At 39.8% G+C, this 23,033-nt stretch overlaps 1 protein-coding gene across 1 annotated transcript in view; it reads right to left on the bottom strand.

The window, feature by feature from the left end:
- enpp1 (ectonucleotide pyrophosphatase/phosphodiesterase 1) overlaps nucleotides 1-23,033 on the bottom strand; it is a 51,237-nt gene that overhangs the window by 21,482 nt on the left and 6,722 nt on the right. The window contains exons 2-13 of the mRNA XM_061707021.1: nucleotides 19,476-19,548; nucleotides 11,264-11,318; nucleotides 8,300-8,397; nucleotides 8,140-8,216; nucleotides 7,645-7,764; nucleotides 6,757-6,866; nucleotides 6,582-6,647; nucleotides 6,410-6,482; nucleotides 4,185-4,293; nucleotides 1,804-1,935; nucleotides 1,666-1,697; nucleotides 1,418-1,545 (exon numbers count right to left, since the gene is read on the bottom strand). Coding sequence (XP_061563005.1) covers nucleotides 1,418-1,545; nucleotides 1,666-1,697; nucleotides 1,804-1,935; nucleotides 4,185-4,293; nucleotides 6,410-6,482; nucleotides 6,582-6,647; nucleotides 6,757-6,866; nucleotides 7,645-7,764; nucleotides 8,140-8,216; nucleotides 8,300-8,397; nucleotides 11,264-11,318; nucleotides 19,476-19,548 — 1,073 coding nt within the window. The remainder of the gene's footprint in view (nucleotides 1-1,417; nucleotides 1,546-1,665; nucleotides 1,698-1,803; nucleotides 1,936-4,184; nucleotides 4,294-6,409; nucleotides 6,483-6,581; nucleotides 6,648-6,756; nucleotides 6,867-7,644; nucleotides 7,765-8,139; nucleotides 8,217-8,299; nucleotides 8,398-11,263; nucleotides 11,319-19,475; nucleotides 19,549-23,033) is intronic.

Raw genomic sequence — 23,033 nt, 5'->3', positions numbered from 1 at the left:
AACATCTAAAATGTTTTTATTGGCAAATGTCACACTAAGCACTGAAAAGTGCTATTTTTATGACTGTGAGAAACTGACTGTACATGAGGAAAAATCAAAACAGATTACATTTCACAGCACTCAAACCCGAGGCCGAGACTTGCCTCGTCCTCTACAGACCTGCAGCTCCGCGCAGAAAAGAACAAACTCTGCACTAATATGGCTATGCAAGAGCGGCCTTTCAGAGATGTCAAGTAGCCCTTGCCAAGTTAAATTTGATGTTAAACTTGAAACGTGAATTAAAATCTTAAGGGAAACATATTGCTGCTGAGCCACGTTTTTTGGTAAAAATAAATCATTCCCCATTGAAATGTGACCGCAAACATTCATTGTAATCTTAAATCTTAAATCATGACCACTCTGAAGGTATTTACACTAGACACAGATGCTGAACAAATGTTTCTGAAGCTTTGAAAATCCAGGAGCCCCTCCCCTCATATCTCATGGTAGTTGTGTCAGCTGTCTGGATTCAACATCACCATGCACGCACGCACAAAAACAGAAAGTAGGCAATCAGTCACGTATTTTTACTTATACTGTTCGAAAGACATTCTTGCATAATTAACCACACTACATTTCAGTTTTTCCATTACTTCACTATTGATAGAGTGCAGCTCACTATTCTTTTTTTTTTTTTTAGTTTGCCTTAGTTTGAATGTTTGTCTAATCATCCAGTATGGTCACAATGAATTTGGTAAATATTAACTTGTGTCCACGGTTCTCTTCGTGGTCTGAATGTACTCTGGTTTGAGCATACAGATGACCCCATGAACTAATGTTGTTGGGTCACTTGATGACTCCTTTGATTTTGTGCAAAAATTATTGCAAAATTCTCTTTTTGTTTTGGGTTCCTGGCACACCTTTCCTTTTATTCTGATGTGACTTCTCAGGAATTCTCATTTAAAAGAAAAGTTTGAACAGGCCAAGAGCCTGTGTTTTCTTCTGAAGCCACATTAGATCGTACTTGTTTCTGTGCAATCTCATTAATCTGGAAATGCCACCGTGAAGTCGTCACTACAGATGCTCTGTGTCTTAATCTGATTTAACCAGGCAATTTAAAAATAAAGTTTGCAGCTATCCTGAGTCAGTCAGTGGTTAATATTTGGACAGTAATGCAACACAGACCTGGATTAGAATAGAAATATACAGCTTCTCATTTTCAATACATGTAGCCTCATACAGGCAAGGCAACTTTATTTGTATCGCATATTTTAACAACAAGGCACTTTAAGGTACTTTATAAAATACTAAGCAAAAGTACGTTTTGGTTACACTGCAGCAATTTATCTTTTTCCCTGCCTCAGTCGCTTTTGATAAACTGATACTGTAGAAAAAACTGCAAATTTAATAAGAGAGAACTGTCTGTGGAGTCACTTACAGCGCTGCCTGCCAGCCCGCCTCCATATAGAGGTGACCCCTCTCTATGCGTTTGTTGTTTGCAAAGTGCATCCTTTTGGGAAGGTTTTCTTTGAGGTACGGTCTCATTGGCTGGTCAGGGGTCCTGCACTTCAGAACAGACACAGAGAGACAGAGCGAATTAACAGACAGCAGAGGGAGGATATGTGGGTTTGTCATGAAGCCAGGCAAGCGGCTCATTTTCCCCTGTTCATGGAATATTTCGCATACCGACAGGTTCTTCACCAGGCCCTCGAAGTCGACTGAGGGAAGAAACAAAAGAAGATGTCAAACTTCCCGGTTTCAGACACGCTCCCACTGAGTGTCGTTGAACAGAAGGAGAAGCAGGCGTTGTGGACAAGAACTCACAAGAAAAGAAGTCCTCTGGGAGGCGCTTCGGTCTGATGCGAGCAGCTGGGCCTTGGATGACGTCAAAGTTATCACCCTGGACCGAGAAATTTTCTACAAATGAAGCCTTTTCACATGAAGCTGTCTCCATTCCTATTAAAATGAAAAAAGGATTAATAATGGGGACAAATAAAGTTAGTCACCAAAAGAACTCTGAGTTGAGAAGTTTTTAACAAATACACAGCAGATTACAGACGCACTACAGACCTCAACAGCAGAGCCGCCTGGGAGATTTGCGAGGCCCTGTGCGAAATGGCTGGGGGGGCCCTCGTGCGTGAGCGTAGCGAGCGCGCGCGAAATTTTGGGGTTTTTCGGGTCGCATCGGGTGTCTATATGCGCAATTTTAACTCTTCAATTAGCAAAATACTGGATACCTTCCCCTGCCTCATCATCATCTCTTGCCTCGACGCGGGGCCCCACGGCTGCTTGAGACCCGGTCGGATCGGTGATTTTTGTAAAAAATGTATCAAACGAGCCTTTCAGAGAGGCATTAAACTCTTCCATTTTCTTTAGTTTTTTTCTTTTTTCATCCCCTGATGGAAATTTCCTGAATCTGTCTCGTTCTCTCGACATTGTGTGACAGTTTGTTCCAACTCCACCCATCTGGATCAGAGCAGCTTGTGTCTGCGCTTGGTCTGATCAGTTGTGTTGAACAACAGACACGCGCATCATTGCACATATATTTATTGATATGCACAGACTAGTACACATTTAGGTCTGTAATGGAACGTGACTGTTGATATTTATAAGGGAAAAAAACGAAAAAAAAACGAAAAAAAAAAATTGAAAAAAAAAAAAAAAAAAAAAAACGGCCCATAGCGCGAGGCCCCCTGGGGCGCGAGGCCCCCTGGGGCGCGAGGCCCCGTGCGGTCGCACGGTTCGCACACCCCTTGCTGCAGCCCTGCTCAACAGCCATGCTTTTGGTTTATTGGCGTGGTGTCAGTTAACCACGTTTTCACTGAGCGTAAAGGAACACTTCAGTGTGGTTAGTATTTTTTAGGTGGGGTGGGGGGGTGGGTCCCAAAAATGAGTAATCTGTAATGTCCCACATCTTGGGACGCTGCTGTTGTGGTACCAAAACCAGTGATACGCTGAAGTCAAAGATGGAGTAAAAAACACATAACACTCTCACGCCTTTCTGTGTGGCATGATGAAAAACACAAGACTGATTTCTGATTAGCAGAAAGAAAAGAAAAAAAAGGTAAAAATAGAGGTTGGATGATTCAGCTGGTGAAACTAGTCAGATGCGTCAGATGAAGTATGTCTGCTGAGGCATTCATCTGAGCTGTGCTGGAGTAAATGTAACAAGCTGTGGAGCGAGGATAGAAGTGGTTTAATGTAATGGATGCCAGTATTGGAGTGCAGAAAGAGAGGCTGCAGCGAGTACAGCCCCTCTCTAGTGGAGGGGATGGATTGAGGCTGCTGGTAACCTTACTTACTTACTCTGTGGGCTTTTTACTTTATATGTTCTGAAGTTTTCTTAAAGAGAGTTGTTCTATAGAAATTAACATTCAATCTTTCATTTTTTTTCTCTGATTCTGATGACACTCTTCCTTGCCTTTATATTGATGGGGACATTGTGTCTGTCTGGGTTTGAGGCCACGCTGTTGCCACGCCATCTAGCAGTGAAAATGCAAACCAGGACTGCGTAAACGGCATCAGACTGATGATGTTTGACTTGAACATGTCCGAATATACTGTGTGTGTGTATATTTTCAGAGTGACATCTGTTGACAGTGTTTTTGGGCGTGACATGTGAACCCTAATAAGTCTTTCTAGTTTCTTGTCCTTAATGACAACGTGAAGCCTCAAAACTGCCACAGCACATGAATATGTATATCTTCGCTTGAAAGTAATGTCTTTGATGATAATCGTTGGGCATCGCCCTGGTCTGCTTTTACTCAAATGCACTGATCTTTGAAGTAATTACAAGCTTTAAAATGTGGTCACCAGATATACAGGCGATAATCTAAAAAAAAACAAAACCCAAAAAACACAATCTTCTGGTGTTCTACCGATACTTCATTTTTTTGGTGTCTCAACCAAGTCCAAAACGGTCTCTAAGCCAAGATAGTTGTCATCACTTCGTACTGTGAGCCCATGAAGATTTAGGTAGGATGCGCCAAGTCAGTTTGTACACAAATGCTCAGCTTTTAATGAAATCTAAAATTTAAGATGTCATTTAATTTTATTTTCATAAAATAAGTTTTATATGTAATTTTCTCAGATCAAAAACTAATTTTTTTCTCAGTGGAATGTTTCTTGTTTTCAACCACATCCAGTTTCAACAAGGACATTGTAAGTGGATGCTCTGCCTCTGGAAAACGGTGCGGTTATCTCACCGTGGTCGGAGACGACTATTATGTTGGCACACTGGCTCAGATTTCTTGCTGCAAGACCATCCATTAGCTTTCCCAGGATCCTGTCAACGTTTTCCAAGGAACTGATTATCTGGAACAACAACAACAGGAATTGAAGCTTTAACACAGTCAACACGGTACAGCAACCGGCGAGACGGTGTTTACAAAATAGTCAAGCTGTCTCGTTCATGAAAAGCTCACCTCGAACAAAACATAACCAAACAAATAGGGACAGGATGATTATATTGCTCAGGAAGTGTAAGAATTCGACATGAAAATTAAAACAAAATCAAAAACGTATAATATTATCTCTGTTTTTTGTCACATTCAATGAAAATGTACTTCCATTCGTAGGCTACCTCTTGACTACACTTCAAAAACATGAATTAATCAATCAATTTTAAAAATACTCATACACGGCCCTGGCTCTGTAAAAATGATGCCAGCGAGCATATGAAACCATAACAAACAGTGCTGCAGACTTTAACATGCGTCAGCTCGGATGTAAACAGGTTCCTCAGAGCCGAGGACACCATAAACAGGCATATTATGAGAACCATAATATGCAACTGGCTACTAAAATGACAGAACGTGGCTTTGCAAGAAATACAACTCAGGCCATTGACAAATTGAAGAGGAGCCATAGAAATAAGTGGTATGATATCAAAAACCACAACAGCAGGAGTGGCAGAGAAAGACTGGACTGGTCATATTTCAATTTCTGCTGCACAATTTGTGGACGAGCAACTCTGCCAATACTGTTGCTATTTAAGGATGCATGGACCCGGCACCTGCTCAATCTCCTGCACCCAGTGCTGCACCAGCCAGCTCTTTTGATGTTGGTGAGGCCAACCAAAAACAGACCACTCAGGCACTGGGGGAAGCAATAACACCCCTTGCATTTACACTGCTCAGCGCACCTGAAAAATGTGTTCTTCATCCTGGGAAAGTTCCAGGGTCTAATCTAAAAATGGCTACTATCAGAACCAGAATCAACTTTATTCACCAAATTTGTGCGAAAAAATTAGGAATTTGATTCAGCAAACAAACAAATAAATAAGAGATACAGCAATAAAAAAAAAGTACATTATATATAAGAATAAACCAATATCTACAGACATGAAGGTATTGCACAAATATCCAACACTATTTAAAGTTCAGCAGAGCCATGGCCTGCCTCCGTGGCGGGTAATTTTGATGCACAGCGCTCTGTCAAACCTAGCAAATGAAAGACGTTTGGAAAGTTTATGTGCTGGGTGTGAAGGGGCTGCGGAAATGACAATTAACTATGAACCTACGCCTACTACTCGGCTAGAGGTATATCATTTGTCCTTGTTTGCATGTCTGACCTTTTTACGTAACACGATTCACCACACACACACACACACACACACACACACACACACACACACACACACACACACACACACACACACACACACACACACACACACACACACACACACACACACACACACACCACAAAAAACTGCATTGATCACTAAACTGCACACACCACACCCATCACTGTCTCGTTTCTTTGTCTGTCTTGTCCTTTCATATATTCACATGTGTGATTTAAGAGCTCTCCGAGACAACCAGGAATGTATCTGTTAATGAGATATGTTAGATCAGACTGCCAAACATAGGTGGTGAGTGACACATTCACTCTTTTTCACATCTAAACAAACATACACACGTTAAAAAAAGAAAAAAAAATGCGGCAACAACAAAATACATATATAGTTATATACATGTTGGCAGTTGTTAAAAAAAAACTGAAATGTAAAAACTAAAAAATGCCTACTGACATGGGGACAGTTTGTGCTCATACAAAGTGAAGGAAGGACCTACCGGTAGCTCTCTGTGTTTTGTTGATGTTTTGTTCAAATATCCACTGAAATGAATGTTATCCAGAAATTACTTACAAAATGTTTGAACTTAAAGTATGAATAACAATCATAACATGTTTCAGGTCTCATCTACTGCAGGTCATCAGATATATCTAATCAATATCTCAATGGATTGTTTGTCATGTTCCACGTACCCAAGTTCAAAAGCTTCTTCACAAACATAATAAAGGACTTGACTCTGTGACAACAGCCTAAACTGAGGTTGTTGCCTCAGAAGAAGAAGGAAAAAACTAAAACGCTTTTGCCCTCCGGACTTTCCACTGCTTACAAGTGCAAGGTTAGTGAGAAACTGACCTCAGAGCTTTCTGGGCCGTAACGATGTCCTGTAGTGTCGGGTTCATCCAAGTACAAAGTGAAAAAGTCAGGTCTGAACAGAAAAAAAACAAAAACAAAATAGAACAGAAGAATAATTGACACAACAGACTTGACAAGAATGTTAGAAATGATGATGAAGAGTGGGTAGTACCGTTCCCCTCGAGGTAAACTTAGCCATTCCAACACTGTGTCCAACCTGGCATCAAATGTAATGGACCTGTAGGCAAAATAAACTTGACGTAATTTATGAAAGCTTTCATAATCTGTAAATCCATCTGACTTACTGACTGAAGTACAAACATCATAACAGAAGTGTCCTTACTTACTTATCAAAAACCTTATAGAAATTTGGAAAGGTGCCGCTGATGGCTACATCAGAGCCTGGCCAGAAGAAAGTCCCTGTCTTCAGTTTCTGACGCCTGGCAGTGATCCAGATCTGAGGAAAAGCAGAAGAAAAGCAGAACAAGAAAATGAATGATGAGGAGTAGAGTCATCTAAGGTCAGAGCGAGCTGCAGAGGACCAACAGCAGCAGCAGCAGCGTTTCATCAATTAGGGTAAGTGGAATCATTCACAGGCCGGTCAAATCGAATGACTTGTTTTTAGACTAAATCAATACCTACTATGATAATCTGTGGTTAAGAATGTTTATGTACTTTGAAATGCATTAAAAAAAAGAATTATTTTCTACACAGTAAATTATTCAATAAGGGGGATCACCCCTCTGTCCTTTCCTCCCTGCAAAGTTATATGGCTACAGCATGGAGATTGCCGGAGAGAAACAGCTTGTTACAGTTAAGGAAAGAGGTCTAAAAAGGCCATTTTAATGTAAACCACAGAGTGTATACAGTAAGCAACCACAGCTCACAGCCCCCACATGCTGTCTTTTTAGCATGTGCTGAATCCATAATCACCTCAAAGAGGTCATTACTGGGAGAATAAATTATAGCATGACCCAAGCACAATAGATCTCATTTCCTCAACAACAAGTGTCTCCTTCTGAATCATGTAAGACTTTCCACAAAATCATGGTGTGTAAATTCTTGTAAACTTGTGGAGGACGATTTACAAACATATTGCTTAACACTGCCATTTAGTGACCTAACAAAAATGAAATTTGCCTCATGCTGTGCAAAGCTTCTACTGTTGGCAGTCAGTTGGTTCATATTTATTGGGCTGTCATACAAAACATAGTTTTTTGCACTGATGCACTTACTGGTTCTCCCTGGTACCAGACCGGATTGTATTTCTCCTCAGTTTTCAGGCTGAAAAAGGCATTTCGGGTCACATCGTACATCTTGTTGTCCACAATCCCATGAGACTCAGGATAAAGACCCTGCAGGATTCAGGTGGGAAATAAAAAACACTATCATACTGAGCTGCTTGGATGATGCAGCTGCAGGGTTTGATTACCAGTGATTACCTCCTCTTTCCTCGATTTCTAACCTAAACATTACTGGTAATTAAGGCAGTTTATTTCATTGCAGGCTGTTTTTAACCAGCAGAGGTGGAATCCTCTTTATAATCCCTTCAGTCAGGTGTATATATTAAATAATTCTCCTAAAAACTTCTCCTGAAAAGTGCGGTATTTGTACATTGTTATATTGATACTTGAATATAAAATGAGCTTTTCTTCCATCACTGACAAACAAGTCTGACAAGCAAGGCCTTTGTGTCCGGCAGATGAACTCCTGACTCTGAAAAGACTTACAGTCACGATGCTGTAGTGGTTGGGGAAAGTCTTTGTGGGATAAACAGGCCTGATGTATGGTGCTGTTGTTCCAGTTCCTGCAACACAACAATGTTCATTCAATCCAAGATGCCTGGTAAAATCTTGCAGAGTCTGGGAGCTGAACTTGACGGTGACTTACGCAACTTATTGATTATTGGAATGTGGCTTTTGTGGTCCTTCAGGTACCGTGCCCGGAAACCGTCCAACGACACCAAGATAAGAGGCGGCTTGTCAAAACTAGGCCACAGAAGACACCTGATTAATAGAGCTCCTCAGCAGGCAGTAAAGAGATCATACAAATGTTTTCCTTCTGTTTACAGCAACCCCTAACTATGTATGCAACACTGAAAATACGAAAATGCATTTCTCTTTTGCAGCCATGTTTCTGGCCATCCTGTTGAATATATACCGTACATTACGTCTCTGCCATCTGTTTAGTGGCTAAAAGCTTCACTGTGTTTACCAGCTTTCTTGTAAACTCTGAGCCGTGAAGGAAGTGTACTGGCTGTTTTACATTAAACATAGAAGGACGTCATGCTAAAACACAGTTATTGGCTGAGAAATGAAACAAGCTTAAGAATATTCCAGAGCTTGTATACGAACACCACAACAAACATTAATACAATCAATGTAGTATCCTTTGGGAACCATTTTCAAAACCAACTTTATATTTTAACAGTTTTAAATATGTGTTGATAGCATTACCATAACCATTATAAAAGGAGAAAACAGCTTTTTGATATATGTTTTTAATTCTTTGCAGAAGATGAAGTCATGGACATTTCCAAAGAATCGTTTCATCTTTTATGATGCTTTGCAGTGTCTTTGTTGTGGCTAATTTTATTTATTGTTTGTTTGTGTGCCTTTATTTATATAAGTCTTTACTGTGCTCTGTCTGCAGGCTAAATGAAAGGATTGCAAAATGAGACAGCAGACACAAAGAACCACAGGAGATACTGAAATGAGATATTGCCAGTAAGATGACAGAGACAAGTGGGCAACAGCTGAGAGTTCGTCATGTTTTTAGCAGCTCTGCTCTTCCACCCTGCTTAAATTAGGTTGCAACGTCACTGTGTGCATGTTACTATGATTATTTACATTCTTTATTCATCTGCACTTTATGAGATACTGATTAGTATGTATACAACTGGAATGACAGTGGTTTTATCTCCAGCTGTGCCGATATGTTGATAGGGGTTTACATACTGTGTATAAACCCCATATACAAGTGTGTGTGTGACTCTGGGGAACACATTTTAAATCCCTACTGTACGTAAAGGAAAAAGGCAGATGCTAAATGATCCTACATAAACGGCATTCATTTACTTTTATGATTAACATTTTAACATGTGTTTTTTCTCCATTAAACCCCCAGGTGCCGTAAAGTAAGATATGAATAAGTCAGTGCCACTTCGACTGTGTAAACTGCATGTACATGTTTAAGAGATGAGGTTGCAGCTCCTGATTTTGAGATGTCCCAGGCTAACTGGGCTAGAAGAAACTGCCTCTGGATTTCATTAGATGGACAAACAACCCGTCAGAGAAACTGAACAACAATCAGACTAGCGTCAACAAAAGACATCAAAAATGGCGTGTAGTAGAGTAGGAATGCTGGTTGCTTGTCAGTTTCACAGTAAAATCTTGTTGCTCCGAGGTGATATTAGAACCTCTGTAGTCATCTTGGTTGTTTTAAATAGTTGCTCTTGAATGTTCCTGTATGACCAATCCCATAAAGCCAGTCCCACTCCGTTGCAATTGGTTTGCTACGTTCTGTACCAGTGGAAAATGGCTGTGACGTGGAGGCTTAGCAGACATTTCACAACAGATTTTTTCGAAAGTAAATGGTTATGTGTGGCCAGGATAGTTTCACTTCTTTCTTCCAAACATAATTCAGGTTCACGTCAATTGTAGTATCATCTGTCAAAAGATACTTCTCTTTTTTTTTGCCCCGTCTAATCCGTCCCATTCGTATTTGAGGCTCATCAGTGTTTTTAATCATCTGGTGAACCCTGGTGAGGTCTTCTCTATATCCTAGATGATGCTATGCATGTCTTATTGTCTTAGCTCGATGCTGTGAAGGAATTACTCTTTAGCATAAAAAGGGTCTGTTCTCTTCTGTCAATATATTTAATGACAAGTTTATTTATTTACTTTTTTCTCGGAATAAAACATCTGTTGATGTGGTGATTAGTGGAAGTTGCAGTGAAAGCTTCTCTGATCATTAGTTTTAAGCCTCCAACTGAAAATACCTCACTTGGAACAAACACCAGAACAAATTGAAAAAATTGAAATCATCAAAATTGAAATGCTGTGTTAAAAAGAGTGAAAATGTAAAAAAAAAACAAAACTGAATTAACCATACATTTGCTTTGTAGTTTCCTTTTTTATGTCTTTAAAAACCCTTGTGACACTTTTGTCCTAAAATAACCTGCAAATCTGACAATTTAACATGTAAAAAGTGTTTGAAAACAGTGTTTTACAAAGACTATAAAGACCAAAACACACACAAAAATAATATAATATTATAATCAAACTCAGCAGGATGAGTGATGTGAAGGAAAAGCATCAGTATCCTTTGTGGACTTCATTTGAGGCTCCAGGTTTTCTTTTACAAAGTTGTAAAAGTCTGGACTTAGTCTCTGCCAAGATAGTGACACATACATGTGTCTTCATCCTATTCAGACACAGAAACCAACACATGGCTGATTAGTCAGAGTCATTAGCCCAGTTTCCATAGAGACACCTACTTTTATTCCAATAACATGACGACATTGGAAAAAAAAAAGCAACACGCTGTCTGTTAGAGCTATTTGTGCTTTTCTAAAAAAACAAAGATAAACAGACTGAAGTGGGAGACAGTGACAGAAAGAAACCTTGGTGCTTTCCTCTGTTGTAAGTTTAAATTCCCCTGAAAACTTTCCACAGGGAATAACGGTTTTAAATCGGGACGACAGTGGGTGAGTAAACCAAACAGTCTCTCGTCCTCCGCTTAGCATGAGGAGATCAGATTGTGATCCAAAAAAAGTCCACATGAGATTTGAATTGCTTCCCATCGAAACAGTCCTGGTTCCCACAATACAGCAACATTGAAGTAATTCATTACCCAGGTGGACATTGTTGCTCCTCAACTTCTGCAGAGGTCAGCCAGAGCTCCCCACCTGCAAGGCAAGAAAATAGTATCAGCAAAAAAAATCTATGAGAGATTTAAAGGCTGAGAAGCATTTAAATCCCTCTGGGACTCCTGTTTGCAAACATTTATTGAATATCTGATCTTGATACTAAAAACATATTCCTCAATACATTTCACACATTTCTCACGCCGTGAGTGTGTACTTTGAGTAAATTTCATAAAAAAAGTGTTCAGCTAAAGCAAAGCATCCATAAAGCGTCCCACTAAGTGGCAGAAAGTGTGCGACAGAACAATAAAGCTACTTTTTCACCCACATCTGTGAAACCAGCAGACAGAGGCGGTCCTGTGCTTTCAAATCCAGTGAAGTCTTTCCAGTGCTCTTTTGAAGCAAAACATGAGCATAGCTCATGTGCAAATGTGGAGCACAGAAAGGCTCCATAAATAGTGTCTGGGGGCAGGGGCGGGTCACAACTTCGTACTTGACTTTGTACAGACGGGGCATGAGTGTGTACAATAGCAACCATTTGGACACTGTTTTTCAGGGATATTTCATGGAAGATGTGAAACTTGTCCGTAAACAACTAAAATTGTGACTGTGTGTCAAAATATTTATTAGAGCCCGAGCACTTACAGTGTGAAGGCCCTATTGTATCTGTAGGAATTCTTCTTTCTTTCTTTCTTTCTTTCTTTCTTTCTTTCTTTCTTTCTTTCTTTCTTTCTTTCTTTCTTTCTTTCTTTCTTTCTTTCTTTCTTTCTTTCTCCTTCTGACGAAAGGAGGGCCTTTTTGCTCCCCTAAACGTGCTCCAAAAGTCACCAAATTTTGCATGCAAAGCCAGGCCTGGCGAAAAATTGAATATTTAATAGTTTGCATTAATGGGCGTGGCCTAATGGCTCAACAGCACCCCCTAGAAAACTTTGTGCCTCAAGCCTCACAATACGGTTTGACGTACATGCACGAAAATCGGTATACACCTGTATCATGTCGCAACTTAAAGAAAGGTCTATTGGTCATGGCCTGGTCATGTAGACGCCAAAAAGCGCGCCCCCCTTCATCTGATTGGTCCATATTTGATAGTTCCCCAAAAGTCACCAAATTTGGCATGCAAGCCAGGCCTGGTGATAAATTTGATATTTCATGGTTTGCATTAATGGGCGTGGCTTAACGGCTCAACAGCGCCCCCTAGAATACTTTTCTCTGCCATAACTTTGGTTTGACATAAAGAGTCGTGGGTGGTGTCATCGGACTCGGTTTTGAGTACTTGACCTTCATTGGTGCAAATTAGCCCCACCCCTTCTCCTGATTTGTCGATACTTCATAGTTCCTATTTTCTGCTATAACTTTTGAATGGTTTGACATAGAGAGTCGTGGGTGGTGTCATCGGACATGGTTTTGAATCTCTTGACCATAATTGGTGTGAATTAGCTCAGCCCCTTCTTCTGATTGGTCAATATTTGATAGTTCCTATTTTCTGTTATAACTTTTGAATGGTATGACATAGAGAGTCGTGGGTGGTGTCATCGGACATGGTTTTGAATCTCTTGACCATAATTGGTGTGAATTAGCTCAGCCCCTTCTTCTGATTGGTCAATATTTGATAGTTCCTATTTTCTGTTATAACTTTTGAATGGTTTGACATAAAGAGTCGTGTGTCATCGGACTTAGTTTTGAGTCCTTGACCTCAATTGGTGCAAATTGCACACGCGAGGGCCCGTTCATCGCTGCTTGCAGCTTTAATTCCTTTTACTACTACTACTACTACTACTACTACTACTAACAATAATAATACATTTTATTTATAGGCACCTTTTTAGCACTCAAGGACACAGACCATTCACAAGATAGAAAAACAAAAACAAATACAATCGAATAACACACCATGCTATAAACAAATCTTTTGAAGCCTTTTATATGAAAAGACTTCAGACTAATCAAATTCACTACATTTAGTTCATATCTAAGAAAATTTCAGAATCTTCAGAATCGACTCAAACCTGGTCAGGTTTCACTGGCCAAGTATGTTTACACATCAAAGGAATTTGTTTCCGGTTGATGGCGCCCCCCAGTAGTAGTTGTAGACAAAGAGACATCCACAACAGCAAATCTTTACATGACATATATAAACAAAACAACGCACATGCTATATACAACCACAGTATACAAAGAGGGCACTCTCCGAGGAAATGGACGGTACAATGAGTGTCTTTGCTACGTACAGTCGTTTTATACCTGGATGCATAAAACAACAAAAATACAAGCAGTGTGAAGGGATAGCCATATATATAAGATGCAATTGATGTGTTAGTGCAACAGTGTATCAACACCTTTGAGAAGGTGATTGTGAAGTGACAAGAAACACAAATAGTGGGAGAAGTCACAGACAAGAGTTATGAGAAAAAGATTCCTCCGTCTAGTCTAGTGGATCTGGTCAGAGAGGGCAGAGAGTGGGAACTGAAGAAGGTGGAGTCCTGGGTGGAAGCCATCTTAAATGATGCTCTTAGCCCATTTCTTTAATCAATGGCAGTGATGGCAGACATGAGGATATGTATGAGACAGATTTAATTATGGCAGTTTAAAATGGACAAACAAATTCAGCAACAGGCCAATTTTCCAGTTTCCTGAGAAAGTACAGCCTCAAGTGCTTTTTTTTAGGAAGGAGTTGGTGTTTAAGTCCCACTTCAGATCCTAGGAGATGGTTTCCAGAAACCCGAAGGACTGTGTTGTGAGAGGTGCAGCCTGAAGGCCACAGTCAGTTGCACTGTCTTGAGCATTTTCAGCACCAGGTTGTTTTGACTACACAAGAACACCACCTGACCAATTTCCTGCTAGCGGGCAGACTCGTTGTTGTCTTGAATACGTCCATTTTTACAATGACACTCATGTCTTGTGGTTGGTCCAGGCCACACCCATTCAGTTCATGAAAATACTTTCTCGTGAAACGCGTCCAGTACGTCCTCCGTTAACTGCCATGTCCACCAGTACAGAATGTAGCAGACCAATTACAATGGGGCAATAAAATCCACATTGCAATTACTTAAACAGAAGCATCCAACAACCACCAGTCAAAACCAACATCATCTGAAATCAACATTTTTTTTCTCCGCAAAACCAACAGTCTATTCCACTTTCCACCATTCTGGATGTCTTTTATACCATCTATACTTGTCTGGTTGTCGCTCTTTCTATGCACGTTTCACTTGTCTGATTGGTTGGATGTCTATCCTCAGTCTCCCAGAGGCAGTTTCTGTTACGCCCATTGATACTGTCCCCTGGAAACCAAAGTCCAATCCAGAGAAACCCGACTAATTCTATGTATAGAACAGAAAAAGAATTTGGATGGCTAGCCAGGATACATGCCTCGTGTTTGTGACCAGAGGACCCCTGTCCTGGTGGCTCATCTCCCTCCCAACTGTCAGATCCCTCAGCCAAACTTGGGTTTTTACCCTAAAGTCTTGAACCCATACCTAGCCCAACATTTCTTTACTACAAAGAGACACGCAGAGTAAAGCTTTTAGAAAATACAACAATGGCCTCACAGGATAACCCTGTGTTTGGGGCTAAAAGTGTCAGAGAATGACCAGGAAACAACCTTTTAATCATGTTGCAATAAATCTGGAGCTGAAAATTAAAAGCATAGGCTGACGCTGGCAGACTTGCTGAAGTTATTTCTCAAAGAGAAGGTTAGGCCAGGCAAAAGTCTATGCCTGTCCTCTTTTATCTTTAAAACATTGTAGGCCCTCATCAATCTGTCAGATTGGCTCCTGACTGGGCATAATGCATGACAGGGGGAGTGTTATCATGTTGGTGAGAGGGCCCCTCCTCACTCCCTTGACACCAGCTGTGTGGTTTGGACCGATGTTCTGTTTCACCAGACAAGTTGCTGTGATTTGCAATCCATGAAAAACACTCTTCAGCATATTGCAAAACAGGCGGTTACCTCTATGAAGACGCACGGTCCTGTCTCAGCAGCACTGCACAGATGTGAATTAACACCAAAAAGTGAGTGGGTGAGTGAAAAATCCACAACGTATTTTTTTTTACCCACATGACTTTGGGAAAAAGAATTTAGTGGAAAGTGATGCAGCAGAGGGAACACCCAGCCCAAAGGAATAGATGCCCACATTCACTGGTACTTCCCCAGCAAAGGAAGAGGGAATAAAAGCCCACTGACCTGCCGTAACCTTTAACCAGAGGTAAACTGTGTCTGATGAATCATTTCTATTGCATTAAAAAGAGTATTTACAACTAGTTTTGTGACAGGGCAAAACAACTCAGACAGAAATGCAAGACTCAGGGGTTAACTTTCACCTCAGTCTCTTTCATTAGCTGCTTGGTAACTTGATCGATGTTCAGTGCACCTCTAAATACTCCCAGTTTCAAGTTTCTGAAGGATTTGCAGAGGAACTTCAGGCAGACTCAAAGCAGTTCGTAGCTCCACAATGCCAGTTTGTATTTTATTATTTACACAGACACTTTACTAAGCTAGTGAATGAATACCCTGAATGTACCCCAGGCGCTCTGCTTCATACTGATACATTTACAGCATTCTTCACAATCCATGCTGATTCAAAAGCATGACTTAAAGAATAAGCATCAATTTAAAGTGATGTGCGAGTGAAAAAAGAAAAAGACAAACATGTTGATACCTGCATCTGGAATGTTAATACTGTGAGAATTACTCAAAGACTGGCTCTGAGATCAGTATTTATGTGGAGGCCAAAGTCATGTTTATTTATCTTCGTGTCTCCTTTGTATATATCTTTACTTAACAGATTTCCCAGCCTAAAGCACCAATAATCCTTTGGGTGATCTCACTATTAACCAGCAATACCTCAGTGTTCTTACTGTGTTTCCCATCAAATTCCCATTTATGTGAATTACGTGAGCACTGAGATTGGACTAATTTGGGTGTGCAGTTAAAGCCACCACATGTACATTTTCAGAAAGTAGAAAAGAGCTTAGTGAAATATCAACGCAATGTGTACCAGACGTGGGTAGTAACGAGTTACATTTACTCCGTTACATTTACTTGAGTAAGTTTTGGGAAATGTTGTACTTTTAGGAGTAATTTTGAATCACTATACTTTTTACTTTTACTTGAGTAGATTTGTGAAGAAGAAACTGTTACTCTTACTCCGCTACATTAGGCTACATTGAGCTGTTACTTTTCTTTTATCCCTTTTATCCGCGTACGCGTCAATCTCATGACATCACTGAGTGATTCTTTGGGAAAAATTTTTGTTTTTGCATGTTTTGTCACATATACACAAACTCAAACACACACAGAGTTTCTATGAGTTCATGGGCTTGATCTAGTTCTGCCTGGTTAAAAAAGAAATGTACAAAGGCTTGACATTTTGTGCTACTTGTGCTTAATTTATTTTTTTATTCTGTTTTATTTATTAAAGTAATTGAATTTACTTTAAGATTATTTTAATTTAAGCTATTTTTAATTTTTTATTTTATTGATTGAATTTTCCTGAAGATGATTATTTTGTACTTTTGTCTGTTTGAATGGTTTGTTAAAGATAAATCAGACGTTACTCAACAGTTACTCAGTACTTGAGTAGTTTTTTCACCAAGTACTTTTTTACTTTTACTAAGTAATTATTTGGATGCCTACTTTTTACTTCTACTTGAGTCATATTATTCTGAAGTAACAGTACTTTTACTTGAGTACAATTTTTGGCTACTCTACCCACCTCTGATGTGTACACATTTTTCACTTCCAAAAAACATTGCAGTATGGATGTGGAGGATTCTGCGTCAATGCAGTGGCAGGACAGTATAATTGAAAGTCTATCACAATGAAGATTACTAGTTCAAATACCCACTGGGGCATTTCTGTGTGGAGTGTGCATGTTCCCCCTGTGATTAGAGATCGTAAATTGTTTGTGTGTGTATTTCCAGGGTGTATCCTGCCTTGGAAGCAAAGACAGTTGGGATGGATTCCAACAAACCCCTGTGACCCCTAAGTAGAAAGAATCTGCAATAGATGATATATTCCCGAAACACTATTCAGGTTGTTCACAACAGACAGACAATCCATCAATGTAGGGATGGATTGATATACAGACAGTGATGTTCTACAATTGCTTTAAATTTTTAATTTCTAGTCATTTCGATCCCCTCATAGACATAGTGGTGAAATCACTTTCACAATACTATCTAAGACTGACTTATGCTTGGTCATTCTTATTTTCTCTCCCGTAATTACTTTCTTGAGACTGTTATAGCGTCTGTCTAAGATGCCCATTGTTCCTCTAAGAGCTGGTTATTGATGTTGACGTGTACCACAGTGCATCAAAGTATACACAGTTCTCTGACTGACAATCAAGGTCCCATTGACCTGCCAAGTGCATGGACAGAAGATTGTGACAACTTAATGAGACTTCCCAATAGTAAAATAAATTAAATCTGATATTTTCACTTAAATAGTCCTTTGTGTTGCTTTAAGTTGCACAGTTATGTCGTTACATAGTGTTTAACTGTAGCAAAGCTCCACAGAGATTATTAAACTTACTGTTGGCCAATATATGTCAAAGTTGTATGTTATGAAATCACAACAAAACAATTACTAGATTAGACGGGAAAAAAATAAATTAAAAAAATAATCACGTTAGCCATTTTCACCAACAACTTCCCTGAGAATCAACTCTGTCAACTTTACTTTCCAACTCTGTCAGAAGGAAAAGAATCACGAAATCTGTGGCAATTTTTACAACTAATTTTTACAACTAAAGACGAATAGACATAATTTAAAATATTTCTTGTTTTGTCTTGCCCTGCCAGCTTAATTCCATTTAAAGTAATTAACTTTTACTGTGCCATCATTTATTAGAAAAAAAGGACACAAGAAAAACATTGTGTAGACATTTCTAAATACCCCCACGATTCAGTAATTTGTAGCTCCTACTTAAGCAGCAAAAACTTGAAGTAATTGTGGAGAATACTTGTCCTACTCAAAATTCCCTATTTACCCTAGTTGAGCAGATGACCTCAAATTTGGCTCTCAAAAGCTCGGGTGTACAGAGAGATGCATGTTCCACTGAATGACTGCAAAAAGCCTTAAACCATTATCTCTTCATCACATGCTTCACAGTGGGTTTGTGGTGTTTCGGCTGAAATGCTGTGGTTGGCTTCGGCCAAACATGTAGCTGGTCATTAAAACCAGACTTTGGTTTCATCTGTCCATACGACATTGTTCCACAAGTCTCGGTTTGTGAACCTCAGCCATGTTTTCATTTTCTATTCAGGCCAAAGACGCTTTTCTATTGGTGTTCATGTGAGGTTCATTCTTCCTAATACCCACTACAATCAGGCGGCTTTTATCATGTTTTTACACATAGCATTAGATGGTTTTAAAAGAGGTCATACTAACTTTTTGACAATGTCATGAAAGGGAGAAATATGCACATCCCTTCAAATCTTTCTCTGAGGAACATTGATTTTAAACCGATTAGAATATCTACCACAGTATACTGCTTAAAAACGAAATCTCAATTACTTATTACTTACTTATTATTCTAATACAGATTGTTTTCTTTTTGCTCAACACTCTAAAGTATTCCTGTCCCAACTTTTTTCAGAATGTACTGTATTATAGGCTTAAACTGCAGAGATGTTCGTACATTATTAACTGTAATGTAAATGAATATAAATATAAAACACGACAATTAAGTCCAATCATTTTTAAAGAATTACAGATTTAAAAAAAAATCTGCATGTGGCAAAAGAAACCCTTTTGAAACCCGTGCATATCAGAGTGAAGTTGAAAGTGCCCTTGACAGTTTAATCTAACAAACTTTATTATGACCCGGGACAAATTCTTTCAAAGAGGACTAAAATCACAGACTGTGAAGTACAGAAAGACAAGACATTAACAGAAGGTTGTGATAGATGTGTGTGTTATTGATAAAACATTGATGTATGTGTTGTGTGGTGTGAAATGTGTAAATTAAAGTATGATGTTTGTGGTTGTGTTGGATGTAACCCCTGCCCCGATTTGTGCAAGAGCTGAAACAGAGCTGAAGAGACACATAAAGTGATGTTGACCTTCAGCAACAACTACTGTAATGACAGCTACGTATTCAATTCAATTCAATTCAAAGCATTCCATTTGACATCCCATCCTTAAGCCGCAGTTTAAAGTCACAACAGTGAAATGTTGACATGAATTAAGCTTACCTGTGTCATGAGAGGTCACTCTGACTGAAATCACTACAGCCAAGAGGATAATCAGAAAGCACAGCAACAGAACCTAAAATGCACGGAACAAAAAAATCTTTAAGTCAGTGGAGACAACAGTTTATTACTCACATGTACCTGTAAAATACAGCTGGCAATATTTAGATTGAACTCCAAACACACAACCTGCAAAATCAAATACTCTTCACTAATCAGAACAATATTATGTTAATTTAACTTAAACAATATATTCCACAGTTAATGGCCAGTCACTGTGTTAAAACACAAACACACTGGAATATACTTTTGGATCTTTACTAGAGACCAATAATCCACTTTCAGTAAATATAACAGAATGTAAGCAGTGCATGTCATGCTTAAGGCAACAGCTTCACAAATGGCAATGCTGGTTACGTGGTTCAGCATTTCAGTTCTATCATAACTCAAACATCTCAATAATTGTTAATTGCTAGATCATTTAATTCTGTATAGATGTTTAAATTACTTTGGACCTAGTATTTTCTTTTTAGCACAGCCACGAGGTATACCCCAATTTCCCTCTTCAGCAAAATATAATTTACTTGGATTATCTAAACATTGACTGATTAACAGATTTTATTTTTGTTAATCCTGTCTTTTTCTGCACATAAAGTTCTCGTTTTGTTTGAGACCACAGGACACCTGAAATCTTAAACTCCACTGTTAAGCCCGCACTAAAGTTAATGTGAATTTCTAGCTTGGCATATAGCTAAACAGGCCTTCCAATAAACGGCCAGGACTCGGCCAGTAAATTCAGTTTATTAGAAAGAACACTGAAATACAATAGATAAATAAATTCACACTAGTAACATAGCAGGACTTAAGATCACATGTACTGTATTATGTTTGGAGTGAGAGGTTCACATGGTATGGAGGCTACTGAAAAACAATCAGAATTAGAAAATGGAATTGTAAATCCATAGAGAAAATTTACTTTATTAAATCATTATTTACACACACACACACACACACACACACACACACACACACACACACACACACACACACACACACACACACACACACACACACACACACACACACACACACTTAGTAAATAAACAAATAAATGGCAGCCAGAAAATACCAAAATAGATTTATAACTAGTGTGGTGTATAAATAAATAACAGCTGATGTAAACAGTATAGTGGGGGGGGGGGGGGGGGTCTAATGGAGCAGGCATGGCGGCTCCTGTACCTTCTTCCAGACAGCAGAAGGGTGAACAGACCGTGTGCAGGGTGGCTGGTGTTGTGCAGAATGGAGGTGGCTTTACGGGGGAAGCAGCTGGTGTATACGTCTTTCAGGGGAGGGAGTGGGGCACCAATGATCTTACCAGCTGTGTTCACTATGCGTTGTAATGCTCTACTGCTGTATTCAGTACAGCTCCCAGCCCACACAATGATGCAGCAGGACAGGATGTTTTTAATGGTGCCTCGCTAAATGTACACATGGTGGGTGGGGGAGCTTTCACTCCCTTGAGAAGTAGAGGAAGTAGAAGTGTCGCTGTGCTTTCTTCGCCAGTGACACAGTGTTAGTTGGGCAGGAGAAGTCCTCATTGATGTGCACCCCAGGAATTTGGTGCTGCTCGCTCTCTACACAGCTCCACCATGGATGGTCAGTGGTGGGTGTTCAGTGTGGCCTCTCCAGAATTCAACAACAATCTCCTTGGTTCTGCTGACATTCAGCAGGAGGTTGTTGTCTCTGCACCACGTGGACAAAAGGTTGACATCTTTCCTGTAGTGGGTCTCATCGTTCTTGGTGATGAGACCCACCAGAGTCGTATCATCCACTAACTAACGGTTTGTGCTGTAGGCTGGTGTGTAGTCGTGAGTCAGCAGGGTGAAGAGCAGGGGACTGAGCACACAGCCTTGGGGGCCCCCTGTGCTGAGTGTGATGCTGCTCGAGGTGTTGTTGCCGACTGGGACTGTGTGTGGCCTATGCTGAGGAAGTCCAGCAGCCAGTTGCAAAGGGAAGTGGTATGGAGCTAGAACAGTCTCATAATTCGCAAATGCACACACCGTTTGACAAATGCACAGGACAAGTTTCACAAATGCACAGAACAATTCACACATGCGTAGGACAAGATATACAAATGTATTTATGATGCACACACAAATATAACCTGATTTACAAAAATGTTTTTGTCTGTGAGCTGCGCTGGATTTGCGTGTGACTTTTGAGACTCCCCTGACGTGACTCGATCCACAAATATGTTTTTTTTAACACAGAAGGATCTGCAACTAATCAGATGTCTTCCTTTGTTTCAGCCAATCATAAGAGCACACCCCACGTGGGGGAAGCAGCGCAGTGGATAAAACACGACTTACTCGTAAACCAATCAGATCAGATTAAAGGGGCAGATACACCTGCTGTTTGAACTGCGTTAGCGCTGTTCGCTTAGAAAAGTGATTCATATTTCGGTGTGTGCATTTGTGAAACAGTGTGTGCATTTGTGAAACTTGTCCTGTGCATTTGTGAAACGGTGTGTGCATTTGTGAAACTTGTCCTGTGCATTTGTGAAACAGTGTGTGCATTTGCGAATTATGAGACTGTTCTAGCTCCATAAGGTGTTGAGTCTCAGTGAAAACAAGCACACAGAAGTTACTCACTGTCTAATTCGCTGACCTCCATTCTGTTGTCCAAGAATCGGACATTTGCCAGGAAGATAGATGGTATGGTTGGACGCGGGCAAACGCTTATTTAACAAACAAAACACTGCATTGTCGAGTGAGCAAGGGGCATCGTTTTAATAGGTTCATCATTGTTCATTTAACTGTGCTTTCTTTAGTTGCGGATTTTGCATGGCTTTTGGTCAGGTCTCTGTGATTGTAGGAACAAACAGTATTAAGAAAAAAAATACACTTGAGATCTGAGTTTGAAAGCAGCAAACGCAACGTTCTGATTGGCTGGCAAGTCGTGAAAACTCCTGTCTGATTGGTCGAAACACTCCACAGCTGACAGGTTGGCTCCTTTTACAAAGTTCACCAGCCTCTAGCAATGTCAAGCCTGCTTTTATTTATTTTATTTATTTCTTTGACTGATAAACAATGGAAAATTAATTATCCTATACAACATAAAAATACACTAAATTTTGCTATTGTAATGAACCTACAATAGCAAGTAGCATCAATGCTGGCATAACATTAAAAATCTCATAGACAATCTAACACTTTAGCAGCGTAAGCGTTTTCAGAATAAATATGATTTTTTTTGTAGTTTTGCAGGTTAGCTTAATTTAAATTCAAGCAATACTTACAGACATATATGCTTCAATGTAAGTGTGAGAAAAAGTTTGCAAAAATGAAGATAGAAACGAATGTCAAGGGTACCGCTTCTCAAACAAACTACGGAAAGTCTCTACTACTACTACTGTCATTTAGCAGACACTTTTATCCAAAGCGACTTACATCTGAGACACACACACACACCATGGAGCAATTAGGGTTACGGCCTTGCTCAGGGGCCCAAGGTGGTTCATCCTGGTTGCCGGCCCAGCTCTGTAGCCACTAGACTACCACC

This window comes from Cololabis saira, chromosome 18, assembly GCF_033807715.1.
Source record: "Cololabis saira isolate AMF1-May2022 chromosome 18, fColSai1.1, whole genome shotgun sequence".
Classification (NCBI taxonomy): Eukaryota; Metazoa; Chordata; class Actinopteri; order Beloniformes; family Belonidae; genus Cololabis; species Cololabis saira.
The sequence above is the reverse complement of the archived record's forward strand: the minus strand, read 5'-3'. Positions and strand labels throughout refer to the sequence as shown.